The following is a 20647-nucleotide window of genomic DNA, read 5'->3' as shown; positions in this document are numbered from 1 at the left end:
AATTAAGGAGATTATAAATTAGTGTGTATTCCTTTAATTTATGAGCAAAAGTAAATACTGCAGTTTTTGGCCAATACAGTTTGATGTTCTGTAATGACTTAGTTATGGTCTATATAGTTACAACTTATTTCATCAGACTAGGTTTATTCAAAGCCAAAGCTCAGAATTAAGATTAACTTTGAAACAGTTCTCACATTTTTCAGCATGTGTAGAAAGTGTGTATACAGTGTGACTACACACACATGTGACTGCATACCAACTCTCACTGAACCCCCTGCAGATAGTTTCTCCTTCACCGTTTAAACCTACTGATGCTTGTTCCGTTGATGAGAATTTGGCTTCTGGTTATGTGTCATGTAAGCAATATCTCCCTGTCACCATTAAATTAAACACAGGAATGCCTTACTGTGATCACTCTTACAGTTCACAGTATGCCAAATTTGAGCAATTAAATATGTGTAGATAGGATTATGTACTAAGATTTGCAGAAGTCAGCCTTCTAGGGGAATATTTAGCTTAAAAATTAGTACAAATAATAAATATATTATTTAAATGTAAATGGCATAAAATAGTTAAAATGGTGATGTCTTAGAGCAATTGTTTGAGAATTCAATTTGTATCATTTTTATTAGTAGTCTGTTCTTATTCAGCATTCATTTCTCCCAACAACTGTATGTGGCAGGTAGCCACTAACGTCTCTTCATTTCATGGATGAGGAAATGGGCTTAGAGAGGATGAGAAATCTGCCTCAGTAAATGTCACCAAGTCACAGCCAGTAAGTGGCAAAGTCAGCGAGGCCAGACTGATCTTAAAGCCCACTCTCTTAACTTCAGCTCCGGGTTTGTGACTGGGTGAGCTTAACATGTGTCTTGATCTCAAGCTCAGTTACCATGTGTCTTGATCTCAAGCTCATATTTGTGTCTGTCTGTTCTCCATTTGCAATTACAAGGTCAGCACTAACTTCTTCAACTTGGCGTAGGCTGTGTCTTCCTCAGTCATTACCTTTTTATCTTCCCGAGAAAATAGGAGTTCCACACCTCCCATCCCCCTCTTCCCACCTGCTGGTCCTTCATCAGACCTTCTGTCTCTCCTGCCAGCACACTGAAGCACACAGGCAGTCCTCTGTAGCCCACTCCCTCTTCCTGCCAGAATCCAGATCCTGCGGCTCAAGGTCACTGCATTTGCATTAGTCTTCTCCTGTGTCTGCTATTCCCTGTTGGATTGTGGCCAGAAGCACACAGGTGTGCAGTCATATCTGACATAGTACCTGGGGAGAGCTCCCTGGCTCTGCTTCCGGTGGAGGATCATCTTCATTTTCCATTTTCTTCCTCAAGGGCACGTTTTCCTAGCAAAGGTGGCTGTACCTTTCTTATTTACTATTCACACCACTCTAGATTGACTTTCATCCTTTACACTGCTGAAACATTTTGCAGTAACTTTCACATTGCCACTTCCAGTGACTGGTCCAAACTTCGGTGAGCATTCATTTTTTCCATTAGATTCATTTCTTCTGTCTTGGAACTTTTTCTTCACTTGACCCCTTGGCCGTCATTCTCATAGCTGCCATTACTCTTCTGTCCTTAGATTCTTATGATAGTTTTTGCCTCCTCCACCTCATTCCATCCTTGAAGCAATGGTGTATTTTATGAATCAGTCCCAGGCATCTTTTACTGTTTATGTTTACTTCATTATCTGACCTAGTCTGTTCTAGTGTCATGATTGTAAAACATCATTTATATACTGATGAAATGCAAGTTTAAGTCGCCTGCTTGGACTGTTCCCTGAACTGTGTATATACATCATTTATCTTCACACGAATGTCTGCTAGGCACACTACATTTGGTCAACTCTCAAAGTTCCTACTGTCTTTGTTCCCACTATGTAAATAGCTGTCTATCACGGAGTGCCAAACCTGGATGCCATCACTGCCCTGCGTCTTTGCTAATCCCTGACAGATGATTCCTCAGTGATTGATGTTAGCACTGCCTTTGCAGCAGGTCCAGAAGGTTCCTTCTTATAACCTCTGCTTATTTCACTTTGTTTGCTTACCATTCTCTCTTGCAGGTTGTGCCATGTGATCTTTAGAATTCATTTCTTGGAATAGATTTGTCCATTTGAAACCTAAATCTGATCACTGTTTTCTTTCTCCCCAAATATTTCCATGATCCCATCCTTATCCAGAGTGAAATATTTCCTTTTATGATGGCTCCTTGTTTTGGTTCTGACTTTTCTCAACATCTCCTTTGCTCCTTTTGGCCTCAGTTCCTGCTGTTGTACAAATACTGGCCTTTGTTTCTTGTCTGTGCTGAAGATGTCTGTATCTCTGGGCCTTTGTTTCTTGTCCGTGCTGAAGATATCTGTATCTCTGGACCTTTGTTTCTTGTCCATGCTGAAGATGTCTGTATCTCTGGACCTTTGTTTCTTGTCCATGCTGAAGATGTCTCTATCTCTGGGCCTTTGTTTCTTGTCCATGCTGAAGATGTCGCTGTCTCTGGGCCTTTGTGTTTGCCTGCTGTCAGCCTTGGGTGCTTCTCTTCTGTGGACCCACATGGCATCATCCCTCCTGTCCTTCAGGTCTCTGCTGGAATCTCTCTTACTCATGCTTGTTGGTCATGGCTACTGTACACAAAACAGTACAAATGCCTGCCAGTCTGTCTCCTCCACTCTCTGCTTCCCAGAACATATTACATCTTTGCTAGAGTAGAAACTCCTTGCTTGTAAGGACTGAGACAGTTGTGCCATCCTTCCTAGTAACCAGATGTGTGGAGCATAGACGACCCATTGTATTTTAAAAAGCTAGATAAACTGACATTTTGACTTAACAATATATTAATAATATAGCAACTATTTTCTATCAAATTCCCTAGGGCTGAGATTTTGAATTATACGTAGTCATTTTTTAATGTCAGAAACAGATAAACTCTGTTGTTTGATTTGTCCTAGGTATGAGTTAATACAGAAGGGAGGGACTGACCTCAGAGCCCTCGGGAATGTTCCAGATGTCTACAGCCAGGTGATGTTTTTAGAGAGTGAGAACAAAAACCTGAAGAAAGATTTGAAACACGTCAAACAGGCAGCTGAGTATGTTAATATTACAATTTTCTTTTTTTGTTTCGACTAAGTAAAATTAATGATGAATTAAACTGATACATGCAATGTACTGTTTGAGAAATTTAATTCTGGATCACTGGATAATATTTGAGTTTTGGTTGTGAGGATGAGAAAGCTTCCCAAGTGAGTTAATTGAGCAGGAAACTGGAGCCTCTGCCAAGCATAGCTCACCAATGGAGTGGAATACGAGGCGTCTGTAGCAGATGGTGAATTTGTTACAAAGGCATTTTCCTATGTGTGTGATGATGTTTTGTGGGTTGTGAAATTTTCTCTTGTGTAATGAGCTAATTTCAGAAATAATAATGAAATTAATAGAAAGAGTAGAAGTAAGGATGGGACTAATGTGTTCTTAGTAAGATAATGTCAGTATCTATAAATTCCTCACAAGGAATAGTGTTAGCTAAGCATTTTGGGTGGTAACAAAATCCTTGCTCTGGTGGGACAGGCAGTGCACATATAAAGGGGAGAGGCACGTGGGACTTCTAACCCACTGATTAAGTATTCTGTAAGCCTTAAAGCTTTCTTTAAAGATGTCCTATTAACAGAGGAAGTATCAAAATTCAGTCTTACCTTTTTCTCTTGTTAACCACCTAATATAATTTTTGTTTTCCCAGTGTGAATGCATAATTTTTAAATAAAAACTTCCATGATGGTGATGTAATATTTACTAACTTACTTTTCAGTTGAAACAAGTAGTAGCCTTTTTACTTTATTATTTTATTAACACATATCTTATTCAGAAAACTTAAAAATAATTCCAGAAGGGACACCCTTGCTTTGTAATGTCTAGGCACAGATGAGAATCTTAAGAACTAGAAATCTTCAACTAAAAGGTAACTTCAACTAGAAGGCACAGATTTTTTTGTGCTTTTTTTTGTCTCCTAAAAAATAATGAAGAAATAATTTTCGGTGAACCAGCCATCATGTTTCCGACAAAAAGTGATGTGTATGTATTGGCTTGGGAAGGATCTACTCATGTCTAACAGTGTCACATGGAATATCAGTTTTTAACTCTGGAAGAGAAGTAATTTTTTTAATTCATCCATTATTATTTGACATATTTAAGGAGAATCTTTCTCTTTTAAGCACAATAACACAAGAGTTAGAGTAATAAGACCACCCTGTGGAAGCATAATATTTAAATATATACTGAAAATGACTATAAATAAACATGTCTTTGTATTGGCAAGTGAAAGAAATATTTAATGTAGCCCTTTCTTTAAATAAAAAAGCAGCAGTAGATGAAATGGTTTACATGCTCCTTGACTTACATCATGTGCACCTGTAGGAGTGCTTGGCTAGTTATGCCCATCTCATCTTTTCATGTAGAATTTGATGGTTTACAAAGATTTGTGTGATTCTCCACAAGAACACATTGCTAGAACCATCTGCGCTTTGTTCATTTCAGAAGGGTTTTCTTGTCTGCATCTCTGCTTGCGGTGACTTTGAATAGACAGTTTGGCCAATGGGAATTTGATGTAGACCATTTCTCATAGTGCTGCCTGGAACAGTTTCATCCCTCATCTCCTTTGAGTTATGGCTTTCATTTGCTAATTTGCTTTTGAGTAGACACAGCCACTTTAGGCAATGTGTTTTACTCCGGTAATACCAAGTAATCATTGTTGATTACAGGGTATTTATTGAATAGTATATTAAAAACTGTAATTGAAATTATGTAAGTTTTTACTCACGTAAATTGTTGTTTTAATGTTAAAAGAAGTCATAATTAAAACAGCCATCACTCAATAGAAATGTTTCTTTGTATTTGCTGAACTGTCAAAGTGTGGTTTCACCCTTAATAGTTTCTGGTTACTGCTTGACTCTGACTTGGTAGAACTGACAGTCTGGCAGGAAGTAAGCAGACTGCAGACTGTTTATCTGCTTTGCTATCTCTCTCATGGAAGTTTGAAGGAAAGCCTCTTGGCCCTAGGGATGCTTGGTGCTTACGGACTGAATCTTCAGCCTGATGTGCTTCTGTAGCACCATTTGCTGAGCAGTCCCTGTAGCCTGCTTCCACTAAAGTAGTGTCAGAAGATGAATGGGATTTGAAATAGCATTCATATACATTTGTTTCAAAACTTAATCTTTGGAACCTAGATTTTTTTTATAAGATTTATGAGGATATTTGTGTTAAACATGAGGCTCTCTATATGGAATTTTACCAAAGCTTCCTTTTTTATGATTAGGCTCTTTCTTAAGGCTGGGTAATCATAGATATAAGCTAATATTTAATAGGTGAAGAGAGTCAGCTTATAGATATGTCCTATGACATCCTTGATCATACAGTTGCATTTAATGATGAATTGACTAAAATTAATGCTTAGATATGGCCACATGTGCACCCATAATCCAGTGTGGTGCTATTGCTGGGGAGACATCATGACTGCCAGACTAACTATGGGTTCCCATAACACAAGGAAAGAAAGATCTTATGAGACTAAGGTGTAGAGAGAGGGTGGATGTTTTCTGTCCTCTTCTGGTATTTGTATGTCCACAAAGCCATGTGTACCCACAACATGCTCTTATAATGTACACAAAATCAAAGGATACTCTGTAGAAAATGACTGCCATGGTTAGTCTCCATGGCAACATCAATGGATTTAGAATTGCCTTAAAACACACTTTTGTATGGGTTTGAGTATTTCCAGAATGACTGAAAGAACATGAGAGACCTTCATTTAATGTGGGTGACACCATCCCACAGGCTGGCATTCTAGAATGAATAAGAGGAGAAAGTTAACATTCATCTCTCATTGCTTCCTGCCTGTGTATGCAATGTGATGATCGGCTTCACATTCCCACCTTTGTTCCTTTTCTGCCTTGACTCCAGCACTATACTTTCAGGTGTTTGTCACAGATGTCAGAAAAGTAACCAATGGATAACCCTGGCCCTGACAAGTGGAGCCATTACTGCAATAAACTTAACCATGTGGTGTTAGTTCATTAGAACTGGTTTGTAAGAGGAGCATGACGGTCTTTGGTGCTCTGGCCCAAAGAAGGCCTAGAATATGATAAGTAGAAGTTAATGAACAATTCTATAGGGAGCTTGGAGGACAAGAAACTCGAGAGATCCAGATAGTAGAACAAAGCTCATGAGGTCTAGAGGCGAGCTCTGTCAGGAACTCAGTAGAGTCCATTCATTTTGCATTTTGGCAAGGAATTTGGTTGTATTAGGTCTTAGTCATATGATTTTTAGACACTGGACTAGTAAGTAATGAGCTAATTTGTTTGAGAAGAAATATCAAGGCAGTGTAGCAACTGGACAGTGTCACAGTTACTGCCAACTGATCTTATTCAGGATTATTGTGGAAGGAACTACTGGAACACAATGGCACATGATTTAGTGAGGAAAGCGGTGTAAGTTTAAAGTTGAAGGAATGGTGAATGGCCCAGCTGGACAATATTTTGATATTTTGATATTTGATATAAGACATGCACTTATCATTTACAAGGTTCATGCTTGAGAACTATGTAATTTAGTTATACTAAAATGTCAGTATTTTAAGGAAGTGTATGGTTTTCTTTTGGGAAGTATTCATGCTTACCCTTGACTGTGGTCAGTTTCTGGTGACTATCATGGCATCTACAATATTTAAAGAGGTTACCCATATCAAAGATAAATCTAGTGTTTTGCACTGGGACAAAAGGTACCCTGAAGGCAAGACTCCATCTGTCACAGTTCCAGCTTGTGGAAACACAAATTCATTTGAAAAGAGAAATCCTTTATTGAGAAAGGTGCTAATGGGGTTCCCTGCTCCAAAGTGGCAACCAAAGAAAAGTGTTTCTCTGGGATAGTCCGTGAAGGCATACAACATCTGAACTGGCGTTACACATCATCTACATGGTGCTGGCTTTAAGCATGAAATACACAAAAGTAAGGTGGCCATAGAGGGTTTTACCAAAGTTTCTCGGTAGTGTGGTAGAGGCATACTCCATTCAGGGAGACTCTGAGGCCATTATATAAAGCTTAAAAGGTGGAACCTATTTTGTAATGAAAACACTAGGGTGCTGAAGATGCTGGAACTCTTGAGTATCCACCAGAGAAGAACAGAGCAGATCTGACTGGAGGTGACAGTGCTGGAGAGATGGATCTACAGAAGACCATGGGAGCCCAGACAATTTTGTTGAGAGTCTCAGATGTGAGGCAGTCTCCACCTGAAAAGCTGGAGAAATAATCAACACCTGCACATATAGTTACCCCAAACCCAGATGAGTAGAGGACAGTGAAAGAAGACAGTCAACAACAGAAGGAGCAATATGCCACCGTTAGAACCTGGTGGTCTTATAACAGCAAGACCTGAGCATCCCAATGCAGATGACACAGAAGAAAATGACCTTAAAATAACTTTATTAAGAAAATAAATGCCCTCAATGAGGAAATAAACAATTCTTTTAAAGAAATTGACAAAAAGACAAACAAAACATTGGAAGAAGTCAATAAATCCCTTAAAGAAAACCAAGAAAACCAAGAAAAAAATAATCAAACAAATGAAGGAAACAGTTCAAGTCTTAAAAATTGAAATAGAGGCAATAAAGAACACAAACAGAGGGAATTCTGGAAAAAGAAAATCTGGGCAAACAAACAGGGATGACAGAGACAAGCATAACCAAAATAATGTATGAGATAAAAGAGAGACTCTCAGGCATTGGAGATACGATAGAGAAAATAGGTTCATTTGTTAAATAAAATGTTAAATCCAACAATGCCTTAGAACAAAACATCCAGGAAATCTGCAGCATCATGAAAAACCAAAATTAAGAATAATAGAGATAGCTGGGTGGTGGTGGTGGAATATGTGTTTAATCCCAACACTTGGGAGGCAAAGACAGGTGGATCTCTGTGAGTTTGAGGTCAGCCTGGCTGCAGAGAGAGTTCCAGGACAGACTGCAAAACTATTGAGAAACCCTGGCTCGAAAGACCAACCAACCAACCAACCAACCAACCAACCAACCAACCAACCAACCAACCAACCAAACAAACAAACAGAAGAGAAGAATACCAGTTCAAAAGCACAGAAAATATATCCAACAAAATCATAGAAGAAAAATTTCTTAATCTAAAGAAGGAGATACCTATGAAGATACAAGAAGAACACAGAACACCAAATAAACAGTAGCAAAATTTTTCTCTTACCACTTAATAATCAAAACTCTAAACACACAGAATAAAAATAATATTAAGAGCTGCAAAATAAAAGGCCAAGTAACATATACAGGCAGACCTATCAGAATAACATCTGACTTCTCAATGGAGATTCTGAAAGCCAGAAGATCCTGGACAGACGTTTTGCAGACACTAGGAGACCATTGATGCCACCCAAGACTATTATTCCCAACAAAACTTTCAATCACTGTAGATGCAGAAAACAAGATATTCAATGACAGAAACAGATTTAAATTATACCTATCCACAGTTCAGGCCTTACAGAAAGTACTAGAAGGAAAACTCCAACCCAAGGGAATTTGCTGCATCCAGAAAACAAGCAATAGATAATATCACATCAGCAAATCTTGAAGAAAGGAAACACACACACACACACACACACACACACACACACACACACACACACACTAGCACCCCCAGCAACAAAACCAAAAATAACGGGCAATTAGCAATCACTGGTCATTAATATCCCTTATTATCAATGGGTCCAGTTCACCTATAAAAAGACACAAACTGACAAAATGGATGGAACGACAGACAGTAACTCAGAGTAAAACATTGAGAAAAGATTTTAGGAACAAATTGATTTAAGAAACAAGCTGGTGTAGCTATCCTAATATATAACAAACTAAAATTCAAACTAGAATTAATCAAAAGAGATGGAGAAAGACATTCCATATTCATCACAGGAAAGTCCCAGATGCCAGATGTGGAAGGGCAGGATTTGGTGTTTTACCTGCCAAGCTTTATTCTTGCTTTGAGCTAGTGCTGCCTAAGTTCCTGTTTTTCTCTTTTTAATGGAAATATTATTTTTTGCTGTTGTACATTGGACATCTATAACTTGATTTTACTTGAGTTTGCAGTTCAGAGATTGTCTTGTCTCAGAAGGGAGCTTGGAGTTTGCATTTTTGAATATCATTGAGACTATTATAAATTGTGGGGCATATAGAGATGTACTAATTAATTTTGCATGATATGATGAAAATAATACTTTAGGGACAAAAGATAGAATATTATAGTTTAATGTCATGATTTCAGGTGTAATAATGACAAGGGGTGAAGTTATAGGATTGCTAGTCCTCATTGGCAACTTGACTGAGAATCACTATGGAATCACACATCTATGCATATCTATAATATTATTTCCAAAAGTGTTCTGTGGAGAAGGGAAGGTCTTGTCTAAGTTTGGGTACCAGTCTCCCATAGGATAGGATCTTGGACTGAATTAAAAGGAGAGCATGTGTTAAGCTTTCATCTCTCTCTGTTTTCTGACTACAGACATGATGTGAGCATTTTGCCCTCACTTCCTTGTTGTGAGGAAGTTCACTGTACTTTCACAATACGAACCAAATGTGAACTCTTTGTTTTTTAAGTTGATTTTGGCACTTAAAAAAAATCACCACAATGAGAAAAAGAATTAAAACAAAGGGAAATATTTTCCAGTCATACAACTTATAAAATGCTAATATCCAGTATATATAATTCATAAATTCATATAATTCAATAATAAGCAAAAGCAGTGTCATCAAGGCAAGTAAATAAGAACCCGTCTAAAAAATGGCTGATATCCTATGAGGGATCTCTTGGAAGGAGACATATAATGCAAATAGGTTTATGAAGAAATATTCAGTCCCACTAATCATAAAAAAATGCAAATTGAAAACAAACCATAAATTACATATTTTTTTTAAAAGATGGCCATCATAAAAACAAAGACAAAACCAGCGATATCAGCTATGGGCTAGCACGCAGAACTGGGTCCTTATCAGCTATGGGCTGTACGCAGAACTGGGTCCTTATATACTTTTAGTGGGAATATAAAATGAGGTAATGACACTGGAAGATAATATAGAATATCCTTATGTAGGCAGAACTACCTACATGAGCTATAGTAATTTCCAAAATCATTGAAATCAGGATTCCAAAGAAAAATTAGTATTTTATTTTCACAACTGGTAAGAGTTAAGATGTGGAATCTACCTAACTGTGCACTGACACATTGTACAATGATGTATCTTGTACTATTTATTATACAATATTACTCTGACATTCAGAACCCAGAATGGTAACCAGCCTACCACTGAATCCTCCTACTCAGGCTTTCAGATGAAGAAAGTTCTGCAGTGTGTGGTGATGCAAATGAATTTTGAGGAAATACATTAAGTGAAATGATCCAGTCACACATAAACACTGTGTTATACTAATGTGAATTTATGACAGTTAAAATCACCATAGTCAACACTAGTGTATTATACACTTTAAACTTCAAAGGCTAGATCTTGGGTTTGGGGGGATGACTTCTTTGGAAAGTGCTCATTGGGCAACCATAATGACTTTTATGAATGCAACACCCTCATAAAAGACCAGGCACAGCAGCTTGTGTCTATAACCCCAGCTCTAGGGAGTCAGAGATGGTGGAACTCTGAGTCTCACTGGCATGCCCCCCTAAATGAATCACCAGGGCTATTCAGTAAGAGACACTGCCTCAAGAAAGTTGGAGAGTAATTAAAGATGACAACCAGCCTTGACCTTTGACCTACAGCAACACATACACACACAAGTACTCATACGCAAGTACATGTAAATATGCACACACAGATGTGTAAAATAGTTTAGAGTGTATATTGTGTTTTTATCATAACAAGGAGGAAATAGTACAATGTAAGGAATCATATGGGCCTTTCAGATACTTTCAAATCTTACTTTTTTATTCTTGCATTTGCGTCTCCAAGTCTATCCTATGCCATTGTTATCATCTATGATTTTACGGTTCTTTTTATGACTTACATAAAAAATCGACAAATATTAGCTTCATACGTTTGAGAAATGGATGACCCATGTCAGTTCAGAACTTCCACATCTCCCCAGAAATGTCTCTTCTCTTTCATCCTTTTGAGTAACAATCAATGCTCTGATTCCTTCTACCGTGGATTGATTTTATTTATTTAAAAGCCTCAGGGTTGGTGAGATGGACCAGCAAGGAAAAGGAGTTTGTCTCACAGAAGTGTGCATTATATTTGATCCTGGGAACACAAAGTCAGAAGGAGGGAACGGACACCACAAAGCTCTTCTTTGACCCTCACATGCATGACATGCTATATGCTCTGTCCCCTCTGTGCATATTACATGCCACACATACATACAATAGATTAAAAACAAAAACATAAAAATGGAACACGGAATATTTGTGTATGTGCTTGCTTTCTATCTCACACGCATCCTGAAGTCTATGCCATTTCTGCCATGTAGTGGTTTACAATCATTGTTACAGGGGTTTCACTGTTCTCCTTCCAGTGACTGGCTATTATGATTATATTCACACGCATGTTCTTTTGGGAAATGTGTGTGTTGCTTTTGTAGACAGTCTTAGGGTCAGTTTGATCCATGTGCCTTTTAAGGAGCCACAGTTTACTGTTCAGCATTGACTTTAGGCTCATTAGTTCCTCCCTTGCGGTGTGTGAGGATTGCAGAGGCTTTAGCCCCTGACAGTATTGGTAGTCTTTTCTGCATTAGCCTTTTAGAGATTTGATAGGGGCAGCTTCTGTTTTTCATGTTTGATTTCCTAAGAGCAGGTGATAATGAACACAGCATTTTTTGCTTTTTGCTCCTTTGGTATTATTGGTGTTGGTACTGCCCTTTTGGTGTTCTTTTTAAAAGCAATTAACCTAATTTTGATTAGGTTGCTTATCTTGTTCTTAATAAAACTTTATGATTTTTTTCTGTTTGAGATACAAATACTTTGAATATTATGAGTATTTTCCCCTAGGCTGTGGCCTGACATTTTAATTTATCACTATTATCTTTTAAAAGATTTATCCTGTTTAAAAGTGTATATATCTGTGTGCCTGTGGTCTTCTAACTTTGTTCCTCACCAAGACATCTTGGTTGTTTCTAGATTCTTTGTCTTTCCACATAACATTGGCAGTTTTAGAGTTGCCACATAAAAACAAGTGTGAGACTGAGCCTGGCAGTGAGATGAAGGCACATCTGTGTATGGGTCTTTGTGTGTATACATGTACATCCATCTTCTGGAGGGATGGGTTGATGCCTTGATAACTCTGAATCTTCTCGTTGCATGGTACTCTCTATAGTTATTTCAGCTTATTTAATAGTAGCTCTTTATGAAATACCGTGAAACAGACAATTTTCATGTTGAATTAACATCTGTGGGCTTCCTGTACCAAAGGATGGAATGGGCTTCCTGACCATCATGTCCCAGGGCCTGTCACTGTGTTTTAGACATAACTGGTACTCTATGATTGTGCTACTATCATCTAGGTTTATTGCTAGCTGTTAATAAGATTTAGAGTTGCTAGTTGACGGTTTTTGTCTTTGTAACACTCTTTGGAGTGGGCTGTGTTTCCTTTCTATGATGGGAATTTAAGCAATTTTTTGTCAAACCAAGTCTTGCTCCATTGAGAGGGTTGTTTTCCATCTCTGGATATTTACATTAGGAAATATAGTTCAGACCTGAAAGGGTTATAAAGAGCCCCAAATCTGTGATGGAAAATAATACTGAGAATACAAATTTAAAGACAGAAAAGTATGGTTCTAAAAGTAATGAAAAACTTTATTACTTCCTCCCAGAAAGTATAGGCCTAAAGAAAGTTCAAATTAAATGGCAATTAATATGGAGGAGAAAACAGGTGTTTCTTAAGGGCCTGGATTTTGAGAATAAAATTCACTTCTATAAAAGGTCAAAGAGTGTCTGGGTTTGAGAAGACCCATTTAATTTAATGACTTTCAGAAACAAACACTGTGAAAATAAAGATAATACGAAGCCCATAAAATTTCATGCTTTAGTGTTTAGGTAATTGCTTGTTAAATTAAGAAGGTATTTTTTTTTCTGGATGTGGCTATATCCCTTCCTTTTGCAGTTAAAAATATAATGAAGTTTTCCTTCATTCTGGCTGAATTCCATTTGGCCCTTCAACAATTACTCCAATATTAATTTTTGTGGGTCAGTGTAATTCATTTATCAGCAACTGAGGATAATGAAATGCTTGGTAATTATATAATTATTGTTATCAGTGAGAAAAATATGTGGCAACGATGGCCTGCTTTGGTTGCTCCAAGTAAACAGAAATATTTCTATGTTTTATCTTGCCAAATTATGATAAAGAAACAATTCAATAACTTCATTACTAAATAGCCACCCCAACATAATTGCCTAAATTTATGGATAAAATTATTTCACTGGGGGTTTTCACTTAAGAATGATTTCAAGACTATGCTACTAAATCACATTCATGCTATGTTGAAAAATGGAGTGTCATACTATGCAAAGAATACACATATTTTACTAATATGTAATATGGCTGAATTGTAGATGGGTAGGTGTTGTTGTCCTAAACCAGGAGGTTTGATGATTACTGTGCCGTCTCATTACGACAAGGCATGTGTGAATATTCTCCTTGATACACAAGCTTAAATAGACAGTTTCAGAAACTGAATAACTCTCCATGGGACTTGAAACAGAAGCTCAGTGTTTGCAGTCGGTGTTAATGAAAGTTTTTTTTCTTTTAGCGCAAAGATGCTATACTAATGTGATGAACAGATATGATGAGTTTAAAATATTAATTGTTCACATGAATATTTTATTTCACTCTTTATTCCAACTTCTATTTTCTTTTTATTAAGCAGATGGGCAGCAGGAAGGTCATAATAAGAAAAGCATCAGCATGGAATGAATTTAAATTGTTTTACCGAATAGACTTCATTTGTGCGAACAGAGAGCAAGTCCCCGAAAACCAATTTAATGGTCAGAAAAACTTTAAAGTCTGATACTTCAATCAGTTCCTGTGCTTTCTTTCCTGGGATGAGCACAAATAGGTTTCTAAATGTGGACTGAAAAGGAGGTGAAGCAATACTTCACATCTGTGATTCTCTTTAGTGAGCTTTGCAGTACTTCAGAGCCCAAGTATTTTTAACCTTTTGAGATTCTGCATTTCAAATAGGAGAAATAAGATATATATTTATGTAATTCACCAAGTGGCTAAGAGTAAAAGAGTTTTAATGGACTTAAAATATATTTTCATGAAAGTTTACTTTTTAAATTTTATTTTATGTGTAGGGGTGTTTTGCCTGCATGTATGTCTGTGCACCATGTGTGTGTGCAGTACCCGCCATGTTCATTAGATCTTGAAATGTCGCAGTGAATGGTTATTCCCACCTTGTGGTGCTGGGAATAAAACAGAGGTTCTTTGCAAGAGCAGCACTCTCTTAACCACCAAGCCATCTTCCAGCCCCAAGTTTATGTTTTGTAAAGATAGACAGTGTTTATCATACACTCATATTTTGTGACCATTACAGTAATTTAACTGCCTGTTGCTATACTGCTTATTTTGGAAGAAAGGCCTGTTAGAAGAACTACCATTATACTAAGTGTTCACAATGTCACGATCAGGATAATGATAGTGGACGTCTGCGGGAAAGCGCGTGTAGGTGAGGTTAACGTCCCAGCTATCCCAGTGGTCGAGCTAACTCCCACTCAACATTTGGTCATTTAAAACATTGCCTGGATTTGGGTGTTCTTTTTCCTTTCCATTACCATAGTTGGTATAATAATCACGAGAAGTGGCCTTTGAATATTTGTGTGTGTGTGTGTTTGTGTGTGTGTGTGTGTGTGTGTGTGTGTGTGTGTGTGTGTAAGACAAGAGGTCTTTTCACTCTTAGGATTTTCAGATCTAATACATGTCCATTTTACAACTGCTAACTCTGATATGTTCACAGTTTATATAACTCTCAAGGTCACATTGATATGAAATATTTTCTACAATGAATTTTATCTCATTATGATACTTGAGTCATTTTATGATTAATTATGGAGATTTAACACTAGAATTTTAAATTGAATTTGCTCTTTGATATTTTTATATATGTATATATCAATTTTTGATCCCTTATTGAGAGCAATTCTTTCTTTCTACACATAGTTCCATACTTCCAATACAAAGTAAAATAAATTTTTGATTGTGTGCATTCCTATACTTTTACAACACAATTCATCACAAACATTTAGTTACCCTTTCATGCTCCCTATGCTTCCTGTATTTTCACTGACTACTCCCTGTCTTCACGAGGTTGGGGTAAGGGAACAGCAGATAGCTTCCTTCTCTTCCAGTTCATCCTCACTCTCAGAGAAGTCTTTCGTGTCCTTGAGATCTGGGGTTAGCACTGTAATCATGCCAGCCTCCTCTTTCCTGCTGACTTTGTCATCAAGCCCTACCTTGCATCTGTTGTTAGTCTTGGTTCAGTGTCTTCTAAGGTAGGAGTAGGAGACTCAACTTGGTAAGATGCAACTCGAGGTCCAAGAGGTCTGTCTGCCCTCTCACCTGGAGTGAAATGCTTTTCTTCTTACCTTTTTTCTGCAACCTGAAAAGTACCTTAGCTGCTGCCATATGGCTTGTCCTTCCCTTAAGGCCTTATAATGTTGGTGGCATTTTCATCTTTCCTTCACACCCACTGGTTGCTTTGGCATGGTAGCACCATTAGAAACTGTTGACACCAAAACACAGATCTTGTCTGAAAGGGAACAAGAGATAGTTTATTTTTGAAGGCAAATGGCCTGAGAATATACATTCAAGTTGTCCCAAATATCATGATCTAATGTAATGGCTTAATGAAGTTTCTTATATAAGAAAATTATAAATGAAGGCTGTATTAGAACACGTTCTTGAAAACACAGGATAAGTAAGGCAGAGCAGAGTGGGACAAACCCTGCTTAGTTAGATGTATATGATTGCATTCTTAGCTTCGGGATTGGTACAAGGTAGTGATTTGTTACACTTGCTGGATGGATTTACCTAGTAGTAACAAGGGTAGATGTTAGGGCAAATGAAGAGCTGGGTAATGACTGACAATTAAGGTGTCTAAAGAGAGACCAACAGCAGGTGAATCTCTGAGTTTTAGGACAGCCTGGTCTACAGAGTGAGTTCCAGGACAATCTCCAACGCTACAAAGAAACCTCATCTCACAGAACAACAACAACAACAACAACAACAACAACAACAAAAAAGGAAGATAGTCCAAGGAAATTTGGCTGCAGATTGCAGCATTCAATCTCTCTATAACCAGAGAAGTTTCAACGAGTTAACCAACCTCATAACATTTTAACATAGGTTGGAATTCTCCCCACGTCCCTGGAATTTCCAGTCTCAGTTAGGAAGCTTCTCTGGTCTCCTGTACTTCCCCAACCTTTCCCACGGCAACCCCACTGGAGGGAGTATGAGAAAGAACTTGCAAAGGGTTTCAATCTAGCCAGGTTTTAAGACTGCCCTGCTGACTCTCACTGGACAGCACTTAGCATTTAAAAGGTACCCAATGTCTCATCCTTTTCTCTGCTTCAGCACAGTTTGTATCCCTGTGTCTGTGTGGTGTGCCCTGCTCATAAATTGGTTTCATGTTACATGATTGTTACACTTCAGCTTTCTGGTAGGCTCTAGAATAAAATTAATTTTTAATTTACCTCTATTGTTTTAGGACAAATCAGTGTTCTTAGAAAATGTATGCATATTAATTAGAATCAGGAATTATTTAAAGTTTCAGCGTAATAGTTAATAATATTCAATCAGCAAATGTTAGCAAGTGGTTAAAACTACAAGCCTGAAGATTTGTGGGGCTGCTAAAACTAAACAGAAATCAAGGAACTTTAAACGTTCCTTGAAGAAACTCAAGATGATTTTAACAAGAAAAATTTTGTTTCATATATCCAAAGTCAGTGAATTAAAAATGCTTGTATTATGTATTAAATTTAGGCCTAGTTGTTAAGTGAAAAACTATACTGACTTTTCTCTCTTCTGTTAACATAAATTATATGACACACTTCCAAAAATGTTGAAAAATGAGCTGCATTTCTGAATAAAAATTAGCTTTAATAAAAATTATAATAGAGAACTTTCAGTCAGAAGCATCATAATATCAGTGAAATAAAAATTCTACTGGAATTTTGATTAAGTATCAGAATTTAAAAAGTATGTAACAGAAATTACCTACTATGTGATAAAAATCATTGATGAAAATTTTATAAACATAGGGGCTGCAGAGAAAGTTCTTTGATTTTTGCTGTTTTTGTGAGGACAGGAGTTTGATTCCTAGCATTCATTTTGACAGCTAACAGGTACCTCTAACCCTAGCTCCAGTGTACCCCATTGTCTCTTCTGATATCTATAGATTCCTGCAAGCATAGGTCCATACACACACCCTTTACCAGGAAATCCCTACCAGTAATAAAATTTTGAAAAACTTTAAAAATTACACACACACACACACACACACACACACACACATATGTATGGAAGAAAAGAGTGTCTATGTCGAAGAATTAAGCAATCCATCCTCAGGTACTCCAAAAATACACTGGAACCAATAGTTGTGAAATTTTTAATTGGTAACTCCGAAATCAGTGGACATTATTGGTTTCCAATTGAATCATTGGTGGTTGGTTGTAAAAAATAGAGGAAATATGACAAAATTAAATTTTACCAATACCTAGCTACAAACCCAGCCCTACATAAAATACTAGAATGAAAACACCAACACAAGGAAGTTGGCTATACCAACAAAAACACAGACAATTGATGGTCTCATAGCAGCAAATCACAAAGAAGGGGAAAACGCACAAATTAACATCACCAACAATGAAAACTAAATTAACAGGAGATAGCAATCACTGGTCATTAATATCCCTAGATATAAATGGTCTTAACTCACCTATAAAGAGGCACAGATTAACAGATTGGATACAAAAACCGAAACCATCCTTCTTCTGCATACAAGAAACACATTTCAGCCTCAAATAGCATAAAATATCTCAGAGTAACTCTAACCAAACAAATAGAATACTTGTATGACAAGAACTTGAAATCTTTGAAGAAAAAAATCGAAGCAGACACCAGAAAGCAAAAAGATCTCCCATGCTCTTGGGTAGGCAGAATTAACATAGTAAAAATGACAATCTTATCAAAAGCATTCTACAGATTCAATGCAATGCCCATCAAAATCCCAGCAAAATTCTTCACAGACCTCAAAAGAATGGTGCTCAACTTCATATGGAAAATAAAAAAAAACAAGGATAACCAAAACAATCCTGTACAATAAAAGAACATCTGGAGGCATCACAATCCCTGACTTCAAACTCTACTACAGAGCTACAGTACTGAAAACAGGCTGGTATTGGCATAAGAACAGACAGGAGGACCAATGGAATCAAATGGACGACCCAGGTATTAATCCACATTCCTTTGAACACTTGCTTTTTGACAAAGAAGCAAAAATATCAAATAGAAAAAAGAAAGCACCTTCAACAAATGGTGCTGTCATAACTGGATATTAACATGTATAAGAGTAAAAATAGACTCATATCTATCACCATGCACAAAACTCAAGTCCAAATGACTCAAAACCTCATCATAAAGCTAGCCACACTGAACCTTATAGAAGAGAAAGTGGGAAGTACACTTGACCGCGTTGGCATAGAAGACCACTTCCTAAATATAACCCTAGCAACACATACACTGAGAGAAACAATTAATAAATGGCACCTCCTGAAACTGAAAAACTTCTGAAAGGGCACAGTCAACAAGACAAAATGACAGCCTACAGAATGGGAAAAGATTTTCACCAACCTCACTTAAGACACAAAAAATTCGTCATCAAAAAACAAATAATTCAATAAAAAATAGAGTACAGACAGAGAAATCTCAACAGAGAAATCTAAAATGGCTGAAAGATACTTAAGGAAATGTTCAACATCCTTAGTCATCAGAGAAATGCAAATCAAAACAACTCTGAGATTCCATCTTACACCTGTAAGAATGGCCAAGTTCAAAAGCACTGATGACAACTTATGATGGAAAGGTTGTGGGGGAAAAGGGAGCACACTTTTGCATTGCTGGTGGGAATGCGAGCTGGTACAGCCCCTTTGGATATCAGTGTAGTGATTTCTCAATAAATTAGGAAACAACCTTCCTCAAGACCCAGTAATACCACTTTTGGTTATATATCCTAAGGATGCTCAACCGTGCCACAAGGACATGTGCTCAGCTATGTTAAAGCAAGCATTGTCTTTCATAGCCAGAACCTAGAAACAACCTACATACCCCTTGACCAAAGAATGGATAAGGAAAATGTGGTACATTTAAACAATGAAGTACTACACAGCTGAAAAAAATAACAAAATCTTGAATTTTGCAGGAAAATGGATGGAGTCTGAAAACATTGTTTTGAGTGAGGTAATCCATACACAGAAAGACAATTATCACATGTACTCACTCATAGGTGGGCTTTAAACATAAAGTAAAGAAAACCAGCCTACAAACCACAATCCCAGAGAACTTAGACAACAATGAGGACACTAAGAGAGACTTACATAGATCTAATCTACGTGGAAAGTAGAAAGTAGTAAAAGACAAGATCTCCTGAGTAAATTGGGAGCATGGGACCTCGGGGGAGGATTGAAGGGGAAAGTGGCAAGTCAGGAAGTGGAGCAGAGAAAAATGTAGAGCTCAATAAAAATCAAAAAAATAGGGGAAGGCACTAAATTCTAAATAGCCTCATAGTAAAGCATAAAGGTATATTTTATGAAGCTTTCAACTATTTTAGTGAATTGTGTAAATATATGAGAAACTAAATCCATGACATGCTAATTCTTGAGATGATTGACATTAAAGTCATTGCATACCATGAATATCCAGCAGCCATTGTACAAATTAACAAAAATTTGTCTTGAAAAGTTAGTATCTTGAATTTTTGGTTTGTTGAAATAAAATTTGCAATTAACATGCAATAGTTCTAAAACTCTGGATAAATTTAAAGGAACTGTGAAGTAGTTGTACCCTAGCATCTCTGAGAAAATTGCTGCTTTTCAAAATCAAGTAGGATGGTTCATTTCCACTTTCAACTGGAGTGAACTCAAAGTCACCATGAGGACACACTTAATGAAGGACTTATAAGAAGGTTTAACTGGAGAGAAAGATCCTCCTTAAATGTGGGGAGCTACTGCAGCAGGTCCCCCGACATTAACACCACTCATGTCATGCTGCAGGTGCCATTCTGACCTTTATGTCCAGCACAACAATATTCCACACCTGCCAACATAGGAACAAAGGCTTAGTCCATAGTTTCAGGAAAGTCCTCCAGGGAATGTCCCTAAGCATACTAGCCTTGCTTTTTGGCTTCTATAGTTTTTCTTGCTAATTGACTACAGGATATTTTTTTTGTGTATAAAAAAAGACAAAAGGCTATCAGACTCTGAACTGTATGACATGAGCAAGAGGGACAGCTCTATCCTACCTTGTCCAGTCACTTCTAAATAATTACCCAAGGCTTAGTAATAATTGCAAACTGTTTGACCTATTGTTTAGGCTTATTTCT

The 20647-nt window shown here is 37.3% G+C and overlaps 1 protein-coding gene across 1 annotated transcript in view; it reads left to right on the top strand.

The window, feature by feature from the left end:
• The window catches only part of Spag16 (sperm associated antigen 16), a 961928-nt gene that overhangs the window by 25315 nt on the left and 915966 nt on the right, over nucleotides 1-20647 (top strand). Inside the window, exon 5 of the mRNA XM_038341053.2 lies at nucleotides 2944-3081. Within this exon, the coding sequence (XP_038196981.2) occupies nucleotides 2944-3081 (138 nt within the window). The remainder of the gene's footprint in view (nucleotides 1-2943; nucleotides 3082-20647) is intronic.

This window comes from Arvicola amphibius, chromosome 8, assembly GCF_903992535.2.
Source record: "Arvicola amphibius chromosome 8, mArvAmp1.2, whole genome shotgun sequence".
Lineage (NCBI taxonomy): Eukaryota > Metazoa > Chordata > Mammalia > Rodentia > Cricetidae > Arvicola > Arvicola amphibius.
Note: the sequence above shows the minus strand (reverse complement) of the source record. Positions and strands in the feature narration are given on the sequence as shown.